Raw genomic sequence first — 18,125 nt, forward strand, 5'->3', positions numbered from 1 at the left:
AGCTCTAGAAAGAGGCCCGAGTTCCAGATATGCAACTCCGAGTTGGATGACCATTCAAAATGTATTTTCCCAGTCAGAGCTAGTTTTTTTCAGAGTTGTCATGTATCTTAACTAAACTCACTGAAGTCAGATTTCCCAGTTCTGAGTTTACAGTTGTTTTGAGTGCAGCGGAAGTCATGCCGGATTGACAGCATGGCCAATGTTGAATGTTTATGTTTTCAATCTTGGAAAAGAGACCCTTAAACCCAGACTTGGAACCACAAACCCACTCCACTGTATAATAGGCTAGTGATCGCTTTGCAAACCACTCATTGTTGAATTTGCGATTTCCAATGTTTATGTCCAATGGCCGATGAGCACCGATACATTTTATCAATAATTTCACTTCATTATTTATTTTCATATGACAAGGATTAAAAAGCATTTGCCAGTAGATTGTCGACTTGATTCATAATGATGAATGCAAGCTTGCTAGCTAAGATTTTGATAGTATGACAGTCCAGTCAAAGCTACTGTAGATATAAGGTGATTTGATGTAATTTTATCTGTGGCCAATGACCTTGAGCCTTCTTGGATGGGCACTTCTAATGTAACTCTATGGCAGCACTCAATGGGCTTGAATTTTCAAGCTCTACCCTTAGATTTGGCAGTGATGTAGTGTCCCCATGAGTGACAGAACACTGAGCCAATCCCATCGCAACTAGAGAACATTGCCCAATCACGACGCAACCAGAGAACATTACCAACACCTACTCTCCATATTTTCCGCTGGCTGGCCCAACACCACAGAAAGCACTGAGCTAGGCTGAAACACCTGCATTTTGGAGTTGACTTACTCAAGAAAGCAAAAAAGAGACCAGGTTTGTATTCAGCTTTATTAACTTTTTATTTAATTTTTTACATTGTTTGCAAACTGATATGTGACACATATTAACGTCAATATAGCATGCAAAACAGGGGAAAAAGGTGGGGCCCTGAATGATGGGTTGCCACTGTCACATTCCAATACTAAAAGTGGGGGGGGGCAAAAATGCAATTAGAGAATGTGGGGGGACATGTCCCCCCGTCCCCAGTGAAACTTGCGCCCCCTGTAAAAATGTATGGAAAAAATGTACACTTCTGTTATCATCATCCTTCCATTTCGAATTGGTCAACATAATCAGAGTAAATTAATTGATCATGTTTGGTGCTGTTCCATTGAACACTTTTCCCACCCTCTAGCCGTGGAGTTTCCAATAATAGCAAGAGTGACGTTACCTCAACTTTCCATAGCAAAGGGGAGGGGATGGAGACAGTCAATCATTGGGCGACGGCTGTCGTATTTCACTAGCAAGCACACGATAGGCTCTTCACCTGAGTCCACTGCCCTATCATTACCACAACTGGAGGCCTGCCTGTGTTATTTCCGGAGCATCGTACGAGACGGGCCAGAAGATTACGAGCGTCTTTCGCTGAAAAATCCGTTTATTATGAAGGTGGGCTGTGACAATTTTAAAGGGTAAGGGATTGACAACGTAAAGGTTTTAGGAGTAGTTTGTAAACGAGACTGTATACGGTTCCCCTGGGTTAACACAATTGCCAGGCATGTTCGACAGATAAACTGTCTCTCATCTCACCGGAAGAAAGCCGACAGCAGCCGAACGCTCACGAGTTTACGGATTTGTCAGACAGAAGTCCCGAGACGCAACATGTTTGAAACGGGCAGAATCCCACTCATCCTTCTCGACGTTACCTGCCTTATTCTCGGTATGTAGCCTACGTACTATACAGTTGTTGTTGGCAGTGTCATGGCCTATAGTTCCCTTTTCTGTGAGAAGTTATTATGCACCAGACAACTGCAGCCTAAACACCAGTCCCATTGAGGTATCTCTTTATTACAACTTTATAGCAAATATGCTTTGCTAAGTCTGAATGAATGGGTGTCCTATTTCGCTGCTGATTCATTCTATTGCTCATCCACTAGAGATAGGCTACAATGCTGTGGTCAGTACCACAGTTATAATAGCATACAAGACAACACACAGTAAGACTGTGTAATATAATAACCTGGAGTTATTTTTTACCATGTCTTGACCAGGAAATAACTTTGTGTATATGTATATGACTGATTCTCAAATTAGGGTACATTTCTGTGACCCTCGACTGCAAAGATGGAGTCTTCAGGGGTGGACTTAGTGATTTGGAGGCCTCAGGCCTACCTTTCATCGAGGATACTCATGTGTATCCTACCACGGAGGGGTTTTGAAATCTTCCACACCCCCTTTGAATCAGTATATACTTCTTATGACAGTTCGTGTGCATCACATGATATGATTGCAAACGTGACTTTCATTGAAATGAAGCTGCAGCAATGAGAAAAGAAAAGGAAGAAGATTACATTTTAATAACAGAAAAATGACCCACAATGTCTTCAGAATGTATTCAGGCCCTTAATGACCTACGGTGTCTTCAGAATGTATTCAGACCCTTAATGACCCACAATGTCTTCAGAATGTATTCAGGCCCTTAATGACCCACAATGTCTTCAGAATGTATTCAGACCCTTAATGACCCACAATGTCTTCAGAATGTATTCAGACCCTTAATGACCCACAATGTCTTCAGAATGTATTCAGACCCTTAATGACCCACAATGTCTTCAGAATGTATTCAGGCCCTTAATGACCCACAATGTCTTCAGAATGTATTCAGACCCTTAATGACCCACAATGTCTTCAGAATGTATTCAGACCCTTAATGACCCACAATGTCTTCAGAATGTATTCAGGCCCTTAATGACCCACAATGTCTTCAGAATGTATTCAGACCCTTAATGACCCACAATGTCTTCAGAATGTATTCAGACCCTTAATGACCCACAATGTCTTCAGAATGTATTCAGGCCCTTAATGACCCACAATGTCTTCAGAATGTATTCAGACCCTTAATGACCCACAATGTCTTCAGAATGTATTCAGACCCTTAATGACCCACAATGTCTTCAGAATGTATTCAGGCCCTTAATGACCCACAATGTCTTCAGAATGTATTCAGACCCTTAATGACCCACAATGTCTTCAGAATGTATTCAGACCCTTAATGACCCACAATGTCTTCAGAATGTATTCAGGCCCTTAATGACCCACAATGTCTTCAGAATGTATTCAGGCCCTTAATGACCCACAATGTCTTCAGAATGTATTCAGGCCCTTAATGACCCACAATGTCTTCAGAATGTATTCAGGCCCTTAATGACATACGGTGGCTTCAGAATGTATTCAGACCCTTAATGACCTACGGTGGCTTCAGAATGTATTCAGGCCCTTAATGACCTACGGTGGCTTCAGAATGTATTCAGGCCCTTAATGACCTACGGTGGCTTCAGAAAGTATTCAGGCCCCTTAATGACCTACGGTGTCTTCAGAATGTATTCAGACCCTTAATGACATACGGTGGCTTCAGAATGTATTCAGGCCCTTAATGACATACGGTGGCTTCAGAATGTATTCAGGCCCTTAATGACATACGGTGGCTTCAGAAAGTATTCAGGCCCTTAATGACCTACGGTGGCTTCAGAATGTATTCAGACCCTTAATGACCTACGGTGGCTTCAGAAAGTATTCAGGCCCTTAATGACCTACGGTGGCTTCAGAATGTATTCAGACCCTTAATGACATACGGTGGCTTCAGAATGTATTCAGACCCTTAATGACATACGGTGGCTTCAGAATGTATTCAGACCCTTAATGACATACGGTGGCTTCAGAATGTATTCAGGCCCTTAATGACCTACGGTGGCTTCAGAATGTATTCAGACCCTTAATGACATACGGTGGCTTCAGAATGTATTCAGACCCTTAATGACATACGGTGGCTTCAGAATGTATTCAGGCCCTTAATGACATACGGTGGCTTCAGAATGTATTCAGACCCTTAATGACATACGGTGGCTTCAGAATGTATTCAGGCCCTTAATGACATACGGTGGCTTCAGAATGTATTCAGGCCCTTAATGACCTACGGTGGCTTCAGAATGTATTCAGACCCTTAATGACCTACGGTGGCTTCAGAATGTATTCAGGCCCTTAATGACATACGGTGGCTTCAGAATGTATTCAGACCCTTAATGACCTACGGTGGCTTCAGAAAGTATTCAGGCCCTTAATGACATACGGTGGCTTCAGAAAGTATTCAGGCCCTTAATGACCTACGGTGGCTTCAGAATGTATTCAGGCCCTTAATGACCTACGGTGGCTTCAGAATGTATTCAGGCCCTTAATGACCTACGGTGGCTTCAGAAAGTATTCAGGCCCTTAATGACATACGGTGGCTTCAGAAAGTATTCAGGCCCTTAATGACCTACGGTGGCTTCAGAATGTATTCAGGCCCTTAATGACCTACGGTGGCTTCAGAATGTATTCAGGCCCTTAATGACCTACGGTGGCTTCAGAATGTATTCAGGCCCTTAATGACCTACGGTGGCTTCAGAATGTATTCAGGCCCCTTAATGACATACGGTGGCTTCAGAATGTATTCAGGCCCTTAATGACATACGGTGGCTTCAGAATGTATTCAGGCCCCTTAATGACATACGGTGGCTTCAGAATGTATTCAGGCCCTTAATGACCTACGGTGTCTTCAGAATGTATTCAGGCCCTTAATGACCCACAATGTCTTCAGAATGTATTCAGGCCCTTAATGACATACGGTGGCTTCAGAAAGTATTCAGGCCCTTAATGACATACGGTGGCTTCAGAATGTATTCAGGCCCTTAATGACCTACGGTGGCTTCAGAATGTATTCAGACCCTTAATGACCTACGGTGGCTTCAGAATGTATTCAGGCCCTTAATGACCTACGGTGGCTTCAGAATGTATTCAGGCCCTTAATGACCTACGGTGGCTTCAGAAAGTATTCAGGCCCTTAATGACCTACGGTGGCTTCAGAATGTATTCAGGCCCCTTAATGACATACGGTGGCTTCAGAAAGTATTCAGACCCTTAATGACCTACGATGGCTTCAGAATGTATTCAGGCCCTTAATGACCTACGGTGGCTTCAGAATGTATTCAGGCCCTTAATGACCTATGGTGGCTTCAGAATGTATTCAGGCCCTTAATGACATACGGTGGCTTCAGAATGTATTCAGGCCCTTAATGACATACGGTGGCTTCAGAATGTATTCAGGCCCTTAATGACCTACGGTGGCTTCAGAATGTATTCAGACCCTTAATGACCCACAATGTCTTCAGAATGTATTCAGACCCTTAATGACCCACAATGTCTTCAGAATGTATTCAGGCCCCTTAATGACATACGGTGGCTTCAGAAAGTATTCAGGCCCTTAATGACCTACGGTGGCTTCAGAATGTATTCAGACCCTTAATGACATACGGTGGCTTCAGAATGTATTCAGGCCCTTAATGACCCACAATGTCTTCAGAATGTATTCAGACCCTTAATGACCCACAATGTCTTCAGAATGTATTCAGACCCTTAATGACCCACAATGTCTTCAGAATGTATTCAGGCCCCTTAATGACATACGGTGGCTTCAGAAAGTATTCAGGCCCTTAATGACCTACGGTGGCTTCAGAATGTATTCAGGCCCTTAATGACCTACGGTGGCTTCAGAATGTATTCAGGCCCTTAATGACCTACGGTGGCTTCAGAAAGTATTCAGGCCCTTAATGACCTACGGTGGCTTCAGAATGTATTCAGGCCCCTTAATGACCTACGGTGGCTTCAGAATGTATTCAGGCCCCTTAATGACATACGGTGGCTTCAGAATGTATTCAGGCCCTTAATGACCTACGGTGGCTTCAGAATGTATTCAGGCCCCTTAATGACATACGGTGGCTTCAGAATGTATTCAGACCCTTAATGACCTACGGTGGCTTCAGAATGTATTCAGGCCCTTAATGACATACGGTGGCTTCAGAATGTATTCAGACCCCTAATGACCTACGGTGGCTTCAGAATGTATTCAGACCCTCAATGACATACGGTGGCTTCAGAATGTATTCAGACCCTTAATGACCTACGGTGGCTTCAGAATGTATTCAGGCCCTTAATGACATACGGTGGCTTCAGAATGTATTCAGACCCTTAATGACCTACGGTGGCTTCAGAATGTATTCAGGCCCTTAATGACATACGGTGGCTTCAGAATGTATTCAGGCCCTTAATGACCCACAATGTCTTCAGAATGTATTCAGGCCCTTAATGACCTACGGTGGCTTCAGAATGTATTCAGGCCCTTAATGACATACGGTGGCTTCAGAATGTATTCAGGCCCTTAATGACATACGGTGGCTTCAGAAAGTATTCAGGCCCTTAATGACCTACAGTGGCTTCAGAATGTATTCAGGCCCTTAATGACATACGGTGGCTTCAGAATGTATTCAGGCCCTTAATGACCTACGGTGGCTTCAGAATGTATTCAGGCCCTTAATGACATACGGTGGCTTCAGAATGTATTCAGGCCCTTAATGACCTACAGTGGCTTCAGAATGTATTCAGACCCTTAATGACATACGGTGGCTTCAGAATGTATTCAGACCCTTAATGACATACGGTGGCTTCAGAATGTATTCAGACCCTTAATGACCTACGGTGGCTTCAGAATGTATTCAGGCCCTTAATGACATACGGTGGCTTCAGAATGTATTCAGACCCTTAATGACCTACGGTGGCTTCAGAATGTATTCAGACCCTTAATGACATACGGTGGCTTCAGAATGTATTCAGGCCCTTAATGACCTACGGTGGCTTCAGAATGTATTCAGGCCCTTAATGACCTACGGTGGCTTCAGAATGTATTCAGACCCTTAATGACCTACGGTGGCTTCAGAATGTATTCAGGCCCTTAATGACCTACGGTGGCTTCAGAATGTATTCAGACCCTTAATGACATACGGTGGCTTCAGAATGTATTCAGGCCCTTAATGACCTACGGTGGCTTCAGAATGTATTCAGACCCTTAATGACCTACGGTGGCTTCAGAATGTATTCAGGCCCCTTAATGACCTACAGTGGCTTCAGAATGTATTCAGGCCCTTAATGACATACGGTGGCTTCAGAATGTATTCAGGCCCCTTAATGACCTACGGTGGCTTCAGAATGTATTCAGGCCCTTAATGACATACGGTGGCTTCAGAATGTATTCAGACCCTTAATGACCTACGGTGGCTTCAGAATGTATTCAGGCCCTTAATGACCTACGGTGGCTTCAGAATGTATTCAGGCCCTTAATGACATACGGTGGCTTCAGAATGTATTCAGGCCCTTAATGACCTACGGTGGCTTCAGAATGTATTCAGACCCTTAATGACATACGGTGGCTTCAGAATGTATTCAGACCCTTAATGACATACGGTGGCTTCAGAATGTATTCAGGCCCTTAATGACATACGGTGGCTTCAGAATGTATTCAGACCCTTAATGACATACGGTGGCTTCAGAATGTATTCAGGCCCTTAATGACATACGGTGGCTTCAGAATGTATTCAGGCCCTTAATGACCTACGGTGGCTTCAGAATGTATTCAGACCCTTAATGACCTACGGTGGCTTCAGAATGTATTCAGACCCTTAATGACCTACGGTGGCTTCAGAATGTATTCAGGCCCCTTAATGACATACGGTGGCTTCAGAATGTATTCAGACCCTTAATGACATACGGTGGCTTCAGAATGTATTCAGACCCTTAATGACCTACGGTGGCTTCAGAATGTATTCAGGCCCTTAATGACATACGGTGGCTTCAGAATGTATTCAGACCCTTAATGACCTACGGTGGCTTCAGAATGTATTCAGACCCTTAATGACCTACGGTGGCTTCAGAATGTATTCAGACCCTTAATGACCTACGGTGGCTTCAGAATGTATTCAGGCCCTTAATGACCTACGGTGGCTTCAGAATGTATTCAGGCCCTTAATGACCTACGGTGGCTTCAGAATGTATTCAGACCCTTAATGACCTACGGTGGCTTCAGAATGTATTCAGACCCCTTAATGACATACGGTGGCTTCAGAATGTATTCAGGCCCCTTAATGACCTACGGTGGCTTCAGAATGTATTCAGGCCCCTTAATGACATACGGTGGCTTCAGAATGTATTCAGACCCTTAATGACCTACGGTGGCTTCAGAATGTATTCAGGCCCCTTAATGACATACGGTGGCTTCAGAATGTATTCAGGCCCCTTAATGACCTACAGTGGCTTCAGAATGTATTCAGACCCTTAATGACCTACAGTGGCTTCAGAATGTATTCAGACCCTTAATGACCTACGGTGGCTTCAGAATGTATTCAGGCCCCTTAATGACATACGGTGGCTTCAGAATGTATTCAGGCCCCTTAATGACCTACGGTGGCTTCAGAAAGTATTCAGGCCCTTAATGACCCACAGTGGCTTCAGAATGTATTCAGACCCTTAATGACCTACAGTGGCTTCAGAATGTATTCAGACCCTTAATGACCTACGGTGGCTTCAGAATGTATTCAGGCCCCTTAATGACATACGGTGGCTTCAGAATGTATTCAGGCCCCTTAATGACATACGGTGGCTTCAGAATGTATTCAGGCCCCTTAATGACATACGGTGGATTCAGAATGTATTCAGACCCTTAATGACCTACGGTGGCTTCAGAATGTATTCAGGCCCCTTAATGACATACGGTGGCTTCAGAATGTATTCAGGCCCCTTAATGACATACGGTGGATTCAGAATGTATTCAGACCCTTAATGACCTACGGTGGCTTCAGAAAGTATTCAGGCCCTTAATGACCTACGGTGGCTTCAGAATGTATTCAGACCCTTAATGACCTACGGTGGCTTCAGAATGTATTCAGGCCCTTAATGACCTACGGTGGCTTCAGAATGTATTCAGGCCCTTAATGACCTACGGTGGCTTCAGAATGTATTCAGACCCTTAATGACCTACGGTGGCTTCAGAATGTATTCAGGCCCTTAATGACATACGGTGGCTTCAGAATGTATTCAGACCCTTAATGACCTACGGTGGCTTCAGAATGTATTCAGACCCTTAATGACCTACGGTGGCTTCAGAATGTATTCAGATCACTTGACTTTTTCCACATTTTGTTGTGTTACAACCTGAATTAAAAATGTATTAAATTGAGATGTTGTGCCACTGGCCTACACACAATACCCCATAATGTCAAAGTGGAAATATGTTTTTACAAATTAATTAAAAATTAAAACCAGAAATGTCTTGAGTCAATAACTATTCAACCACTTGTTATGGCACGCCTAAATAAGTTCATGAGTAAAAATATGCTTATCAAGTAACATAATAAGTTGCGTGGACTCACTCTGTGCGCAATAATAGTGTTTAACATGATTTTTGAATGACTACCTGATCTGTGTACCCCACACATACAATTATCTGTGAGGTCCTTCAGTCGAGCAGTGAATTTCAAACAAAGATTCAACCAAAAAGACCAGAGAGGTTTCCATCGGCTTACAAAGAAAGGCACCGATTGGTAGATGGGTACAAAAAAGGAGACATTGAATATCCCTTGGACTAAGGTGAAGTTATGAATTACATTTTGGATTGTATCAATACACCCAGTCACTACAAATATACAGGCATCCTTCCTAACTCAGTTGCCAGAGAGGAAGGAAACCACTCAGGGTTTTCACCATGAGGCCAATAGTGACTTTAAAACAGTTACAGTTTAATGGCTGTGAACAACATTGTTGTTAATCCACTTTACTAACCTAATTGCCAGAGTGAAAAGAAGGAATCCTGTACAAAATAAAAATATTCCAAAACATGCATCCTGTTTGCAATAAGGCACTAAAGTAAAACTGCTAAAAATGTGGCAAAGAAATGTACTTTATGTTCTGAATACAAAGTGTTATGTTTGGGGCAAATCCAACACAACACATCGTTGAGTACCACTCTTCATATTTTCAAGCATGATGGTGACTGCATCACGTTATGGGTATGCTTGTCATCGGCATGGACAAGGGAGTTTTTTTTTATGATGAAAAGAAACAGAATACAACTAAGCTCAGGCAAAATCCTAGAGGAAAACCTGGTTCGGTCTGCTTTCCAACAAACACTGGGAGAGAAATTCACCTTTCAGCAGGACAATAACCTAAAACACAAGGCCAAATATACAATGAAGTTGCTTATCAAGACGACATTGAATGTTCCTGAGTGGCATAGTTACAGCTTTGACTTAGCTTGACATCTATGGCAAGACTTGAGAATGTCTGTCTAGCAATGATCAACAACCAACTTGACAGAGCTTGAAGAATTTTTAAAATAACAATGTGCAAATATTGTACAGTCAAGGTGTACTTACGTAATTAAGATATATTAGTGTTTTATTTTTCATGTTTTTTTCTTCCACTTTGACATGACAGAGTATTTTGTGTAGTTCATTGACAAAAAAAATGACAATTAAATCCAGCATAGCAACTGTGGGCTTCAAGCAGAATTTTTTTTTTTTAATGTTTTATTATGTCCAGCTCACGAAGCCCCTGATGTGTGGCCTGAGGCCATTGCCTCTTCCGCCTAATGGTAAGTCCGCAACTGGTGTTGATCTAAACTCTGTTTGGATCTGGGTCTTGATACTCTGGGTAAGGGTCTTGGTCGCATGTAATGGTTTTCGACAAGACCATTGTTTTTGTAGTCTCTGAACTCATTGTGGTCAACACTGAGTACGATGTCTTGACAAGACTTGTCAGAGTTATGTGACTAAGTAGTTGTTAGACAGCACAAAAGTGCCAGGGAACCTTGCTTTTTAAAATATGGAAGCAGGGGGGAGAACATGTCTTATTTTTAGGATGTTTTAAGATAGTTGGCCATCTCTGCTCAATGACATAAACAAACTTGTTTCTCTCATAATATAGTAGTGTCATGCTGTCATTCGTTACACAAAATCCTGCAATATCTTTAGTTACACAGAAACAAATAGCAAAAACACAAAACAACTCAAACCTCTGAAAACCTGTGTTTTGGTGTTTACCCTTTTTCACAATCTCTATATTTCACATCAAGGTCCTTAAAATGAAGCTAAAAGGATGGTAAGTCTGCCTACGAGTGACTTGGTTAGTGGCTAGTGTAGCACTTTTAAAATCCCTTTGAGCAATATTCTATACTGGAGTTGTTCTGGATTCTTTTTCACCCTTTGTGATCAATTAGATGCAGTCAGAATGTTTTACAAAGGATGGCATATGGTGTCCATACTCCCCAACATAACAGGACAAGCTCTAATCAAAGACCTGTGACTGCTAGTTATCTCATTTTGGCTGGAATCTGCCAACAGAGTTGGCCAGAGGGTGGAACAGATAGCTAAATGAAGCACTCCTATTCACGTACACTCTAATGCTTAGAACAATTGCTGGTTGTGTAACCTGCGTGATACAAACAGCAGATTAAGTATCTGTGAAGTTTGGAAGTGGGAATAGAAGGATATTTTAAGAAACAGCAAACCTACTTTGAACTTACAACAAACTCTGTTAAACATAGAAGCTGATGAAACGCGCTGTGCCGTGGAAACAGTGGGCCGTACTAGTCTATGTCGCCTTCTGTGTGCAAATGAATGATACAAGAGAGAGGGCTTACCTTGAGAGACAGAAAGAGATATCAGGACATGGAATTCTACTGCTACTCTTTTGAACTTATTTTTCAGCATTTGCTTTCATTGTCTGCATTCCCCACTCCTGGGCCACAGCAGCACCCCCACTGACTCTTCTATATCTTTCTGTTAGTGTTGTTGAGAATGCCAGGCTTCTGACATTGACTACCAATGGGTAATATCCCATTGGTGTCACATTGGATAGTTAGGCCTAGATTTCCATATTTCTCTTGGTGAAGGCCTAATGTTGTGGACAGTGAATAAGAGGAGCGAGATAGAAATCAGATGAGAGCAGAGCAGTGTGAGAAAGTGATCCCAACTGTTAGAGGTCAGTTAGACTGTGTGCCTGAGTGAGTCTGACTGACATCATTAGAAGCATTTAGACATCCATGCCAGCATCTCCATGACAACTCTGTCAAATCAATTAGTTGATGTGCTGTCCACTCACATCCTGGACTCTATTAGTTATTTAGGAGACTCTACCTCCTCCATTATATTGACTTTTACCTTCATTTGTTAACTTGGCCATGGCTGGGCTATTTGGTAAAGTGAGAGGGAGGGAGAGAAATGGACTAACCAAATCAAGTGAACATGAACAAGCACGTCTTATTTGGTTATTGTTTTGTATCGGGTTTTGCCTAGCAAGTTCATTTCTCCTGTGACTTTTGATAAAAACGTTTGGTCAAAAGCTTGTTGAACAGAATTACAAAAGATAGTTTGAACAAGGAGACTATTGCTGATTATCTTTCTCTCTCCAGTTGGACTTCCCTTTGCGATCCTCACCCCTCAGCACAATCCCTTCAAAAGGGGTTTCCTCTGTAATGATGAGTCCATCAGATACCCCCTGAAAGAGGACACCATATCCTATCAGTTACTGGGGGGAGTCATGATCCCTTTCACACTGATTGTGGTAAGTCATTACCTCTGCCCTGTTCTCATATATATTCTCCTCAAAATGTCATCAACATATCAGGCATGTGTGTTTTAAAGGTTTGTGGTAAAACTGCAATTATATGACACAATATGTTAACATATTCAATTGACCTCAGTTAAAGATGACTTTCTTGCTGTTACAGATAGTCAGTGGTGAGTGCCTTGGCGTCTATATGAGTCGTGTCAAAACCAAATCGTCCTTGGGGACTAACTACGTGGTGTGCATTTATAAAGCAGTGGCCAGCTTCCTATTCGGGGCTGCTGCTAGCCAATCACTGACGGATATTGCCAAGTACTCGATTGGTCGACTGCGGCCGCACTTCCTGGCTGTGTGTAAGCCTGTGTGGGACCATATCAACTGCAGGGCCGGAGGCTACATCGAGAACTTCACCTGTACCGGGGACAAGGATATGGTAGATGAGGCCAGGTACAGTAAGGGCTTCGAGGGTTATATCTCAAAACCTGGGATACATCCCAAGAGAAGGCATTGCTACAAAATCAAAATGGAAAAACTTTTAACTGGGAAATGCAAGCTCAAAAGGTGTTTGCCATGCTGTAGCTTCCCCTAATCTCTTTTGTCTTTTTGTTTTTACAGACTTTCCTTCTTTTCTGGGCACTCATCTTTTTCTATGTACTGTATGCTGTTCCTTGCAGTAAGTATAGTAGATCATTGTTACATACAGTACTAACAGGGAGGCTACAACAGTTCCTTCGGCCCTGAGCAATAGCTCCCTTTCATGATGTTGATGGTGTCCTTCTTTTCCTCTTGTAGCTGTATGTCCAGGCCAGACTGCAGACAGAGTGGGCCAGGCTCCTCAGACCCACCATACAGTTCTTCCTGATTGCAATGTCCGTCTACGTGGGACTGTCGCGCATCTCTGACTACAAACACCACTGGAGTGACGTACTTACTGGCCTCCTGCAGGGGGCGATAGCCGCAATACTCACGGTGGGTAGCTAGCTGTAGGCTATAATTTAATACAGCAATGAACATGCTACCACCAAGGGCACTAGCATAATTAGGATAAACACATAAAGGAATTAGCAAATAAACCTTTTATTCTCATTCCATTAGAGACAACATCACACACAGTCATGGTTGTATCATGGTCGTTTTCTCAGTTTTTGTCTCCATTGTATAAACAAATCATGTTCTCTGCTCTACCAACACAGGTGTTCTATGCGTCCGACTTCTTCAAGAGGCCTGTTGATCCAGTAGAGATACAAGAGGAGACGTCCGAAACCAGTCTCCAGGACAACCCAGATAATGAGAACCACTATGGAAGCACAAACTGAAGCTTTGGCCACAACATGACTTACTGTAGCAGACAACGCATGGAGGACTGATTGCTAAGCTAAGCTAGCTACCACTACCTGCCATCCGCTACGGAGGACTATGGTTATTTATTTCAATGCATTGCAGTTCATCGGCATTGGCTGTTGTGGTGGTCACTTTGACAGAGCCCTGCAGACAGCTGCTAGCCCTCTCAGTGCCAATGATCTTGCCTAGGCTGTCTCCTTTGGTTGGGTGTGTAGAGCTAATGATCTGTGGATTGGGTTTCTGGTCTTTGCATTAGGCTGCGAGGTCTGAGTTGGTTGGAGCTGTTGTGTTTGCATTGGTTTGAAGCTTTTGTTTGAAATGAATGGAATCCCAGTTGTTACAGTGAGCAAAGTGTCCATGTGTGCAGCAGTGGAGCCTGCTGAGGGGAGAAAGGCTCATTATAATGGCTGGAGTGGTTTTCATGTGTTTGATACCATTCCATCTATTACAATCCATTCCAGCCATTATAATGAGCCATCCTCCTCTCAGCAGGCTCCATTGGTGTGTAGCCAGGCCAATAACAAGTCTTACATCTGTGAACCCTTACTGTCCCAAAGCTTAAATGAAAGCCAGGAGACTTATTGAAATCTGAAATTATGTACTATGCACTGTATATATTTTGTAATACTGCCTTAGCCAGATTGTTGCTGCTACTTGCTCAAAGCTCCCTGCAAACTCCTAACAAATGTGTCCAATAGTAGAAATCATGATGGCAACTACACAAATTCACTTCTTTTTTTTACAGTTTGTTGTGTCTTTTTTGAAGTACTGTTGTAAAACCTGTATCTGAGATAAAGAAAGATGGCATTCCATTTATCTTCTTTGGTACGAGGAAAAGTGCTGTGTCTGAGACACATTTTGTAAACTGTAGAAATATGTGCATTGTTTTTGTGAGATCATCAGAGACAGAAACTAGCCATACAGAAAGGCCAAACCCATACCTGTCAAATAGCCTGGGTAGGCTGCTTTTTGTTATTTCTTCAACCTTTAATTAACCAGGATGTCCCATTGACATAAAGGGTCTCTTTTTGAAATGAGAGTTAAGTGGGGCCTCTGGGCCGCAGAGGCTCAGGAGGGAAGGCAGGGTGAGTTCTGAACACAAGGAACATATTCCCAATGACTGCTCAAAAGCCACAATACAGACTAGAGGCGTAGGCTACTCACCGCAAGTATTTGTGTTCTGTCTCTGTTGTTCATCCCATTTCCCAATGTGGGTGTGTCCTCACCTGTCAGCCACACACATATAAACTATGGGCATGCAAATGAGAACGAAATCACATTCAAATCAAACACATTCTTATGTAACTTGCACCATAATTCACCTTAGTCCTTTAACTAACATCTGCTGTCGGTGCTTAGTTGCTGTCCGGTAAAAATGGACAGCAACTGGACCGCGCAAGCAGTGAGGTACTACCATTTTTACTGTCTGTAGAAGCTATAGGCTTTCAGTATGGCCTGCTCTTTGCGATTATTACCTGTTGAGTACTCAGAGAAGGACAGTATAGTATGGTTTGGATAACAGCACGATCACCTGCTAGGGATCTATTTGAACAATGTCTTCATGCCATGTCTAATTACAGAGCGTTATAAGGTTGAGCGAATTCTGCTTTAGGGCTCTCCTCTACCCTGTACATGACTTTCATGTCCCATTACTTTTCCTGGCCCTGTGATCTGACCAGGAAACACTCTGGGCCCTAATGGAGGGTTTTCTCCATTGTGATTTTGGTCTGAAAAGAGATCACTTTTATTTTGTGTGACAGGAGGAGCCATTTGGTTCCTTCCAGCCTACCAGGCACGTTCTATTCCTCTGTCAATCAATATTTGATGTTCTAAAGGACAGCCTCTCACCAAAGTAGAGCTTAATACTACAGATTAATGGGGGACCTGTCCAGAGAATGACAATTTACAAAGAGATGATTTTAATAATATTGAAAGGATATTAGATTTTTCTGATTCAATGTTGTCATGAGACTACAAAGGGAAATATACTGCATACAAAATCGAAGATATTGAACAGAAGGAAACGTCATGTTCATCGTGTGATATTCATGTGAAATGATCACATGACAAATAAATGTATGTTCATGTGGCTTTTGCATTTGGAAACTGACTATAAAAGCTGGTATAGTTTAGTTGATTTAATAGAAGGTCAAAACAGCTCATGCCTCGGTGCATGTCTGAGAAAGATCTAGGATAAAATACAACATCTCTCTAGAAGATGAACCAGTTAAGTTTGAAGTGTTCCATGTGTTACATGGTATAACATATTAATTACATGGTTAATAAAGTATGTGTGAAATGTGCAAAGTGGTATAAATATGCTGTTTTTAATACCATAAACATAAGCCTACTGTCTGTCTGGACTAATTGAAATTCCAGATGCAGGGTACTAAATGCAAAAAAACATACATTTCCACTGTCTTTTTGCATTTTATGTTGGACTCACTCATGGTAAATTGTGATTAGATTTTTTTATATATATACCCAGCATCACCTTAGTACGAAATGCAACAATGTCTGACACTGGGATGCCTCTTTTGGTTTTTCCTTTGTCACACGTTGTTCTGACCCGGATAATAGTGGTACACACGGCTGGGAACGAGACTATTTTGACCCAGACAATAGTCCTCTTTGACAGAAGCCCCATTCAAACTGTCACATGTTGCTCTCTCCCTCTTGCCAAGCAATGAGTGATGCTTTGGGTGATGCATTCTACAACTGAAGTGTTCAAATGAATCAACTAGGTACATTCTCTAAAATGCACAACTTAATGTTTAGAACAGTTTGAGTGCAAAAGTAAAAAATAAAATACCAGACATTTCTCATGTTTGTTATATAGATGATATTTATATAGATGATATTGCCTGCACTCCTGAAGTGAAGTCAACCAGAAGACCAACTACATGTTGATACAACAGTAGCTAAGATGGGCAGAAGCATGTCCATAATAAAGCTCTGTTCTGCCTTCTTAACAACACCATCAACAAGTCCTACAGGCCCTAGTTTCTACCTTCTTAACAGCACCATCAACAAGGCAGGTCCTACAGGCCCTAGTTTCTACCTTCTTAACAGCACTATCAACAAGGCAGGTCCTACAGGCCCTAGTTTCTACCTTCTTAACAGCACCATCAACATTTTGACATTTTGAAATGACATTTTAAATGACAGGAGTGGAATGTTAGCTAAAAAGACCGGTAGCCAGACTAAGTGGTAATTTTGTATTTGTATTTATTAGGGATCCCCACTAGCTGCTTTTTTCAATGGCAAGGAGTGGAATGTTAGCCAGGCTAACTCCTACCCTCTGGTGGATAAAAGTAGCATTGCAGTAGGTGGTTACAGAGAGGCAAATGGATGACATTAGCAAAGGATTTGACAGATTCCATGTTCAAGAGTAAAACTTCATCTTATTCAAAACATTTGGAATGCAAGGTGAAATAAGAGTAATACAGTTCTCACAATGTGCCGACTAGGACTTGCCATGTTGAATGAATCAAAACGAAAGCAGAGCCGTATTGGTCCAGACTAATGTTCAAAGAGCTGTACTAGATCTGGGAAAGGTGATAGCAAGAGTTTTACAATAAATGTGGATACCTTTACTTCCATTGTATCAAACAAGTAACACCCACCATTCCTGCTTTACAGAAATGTTTACACATGAGCCCTGACAGGAACTACCCAATAGACATTGCAGCAGTGGTATTTAACCCTCGTGTGGTGTTCGGGTCTGTGGGACCCACTTTCAATGTTTACTCAAAAAAAAATGATACAATGAATGAGACTCATTGGCCTTGGCTCATTTTCTGTGAATAACATGTAAAATAACACATTTTCATTGAGTGTACACTGTGCACCCCCCTACACATTTATATTACATATGTGGTATTCGGGTCCGCTGGACCCGAGGGTAATAAAGGTGTGGAAAAGTGTGTCTGTAGGTGAAAACAAGTAAAAGTTCAACAAAAAGGTTTGCTGTTTCAACATAACACCAAGAACCTGTCTGTCTCCCTGCCTGTCTGCCTGTATGCCGCTTTTCTCGCACTCTTTACCCTTTGTAGTGTGTGAAACTACACAATGACTTGCAGGAACCTGCACAATGTTACTACAATACATTATTTCAATACATTATTTGGATACATTGTAAAAAATTCAATATTTTCCCGCAACCTACCCCAGCCAGGTGCAAATTGGGGGAGGGACACAGCTAATAAATAGCTTTGCATGTGTGGCTCCTTACCACAATCAGTCAGTATGGCAAAAATAATCTCTACTCTTGCA

The 18,125-nt window shown here is 42.2% G+C and overlaps 1 protein-coding gene across 1 annotated transcript; it reads left to right on the forward strand.

The window, feature by feature from the left end:
- The first annotated feature begins 1,360 nt into the window (after positions 1–1,360).
- Positions 1,361–16,646, forward strand: LOC110536327 (phospholipid phosphatase 1). Its single transcript, XM_021622062.2, has 6 exons — positions 1,361–1,746; positions 12,355–12,506; positions 12,673–12,956; positions 13,125–13,182; positions 13,302–13,478; positions 13,703–16,646. The coding sequence occupies exons 1-6, from the start codon at positions 1,689–1,691 to the stop codon at positions 13,823–13,825; spliced, it is 852 nt and encodes a 283-aa protein (XP_021477737.2). The 5' UTR covers positions 1,361–1,688; the 3' UTR covers positions 13,826–16,646.
- The last annotated feature ends 1,479 nt before the right edge of the window (positions 16,647–18,125 follow it).

The sequence above is a fragment of the Oncorhynchus mykiss genome, chromosome 11 (assembly GCF_013265735.2).
Source record: "Oncorhynchus mykiss isolate Arlee chromosome 11, USDA_OmykA_1.1, whole genome shotgun sequence".
NCBI lineage: Eukaryota > Metazoa > Chordata > Actinopteri > Salmoniformes > Salmonidae > Oncorhynchus > Oncorhynchus mykiss.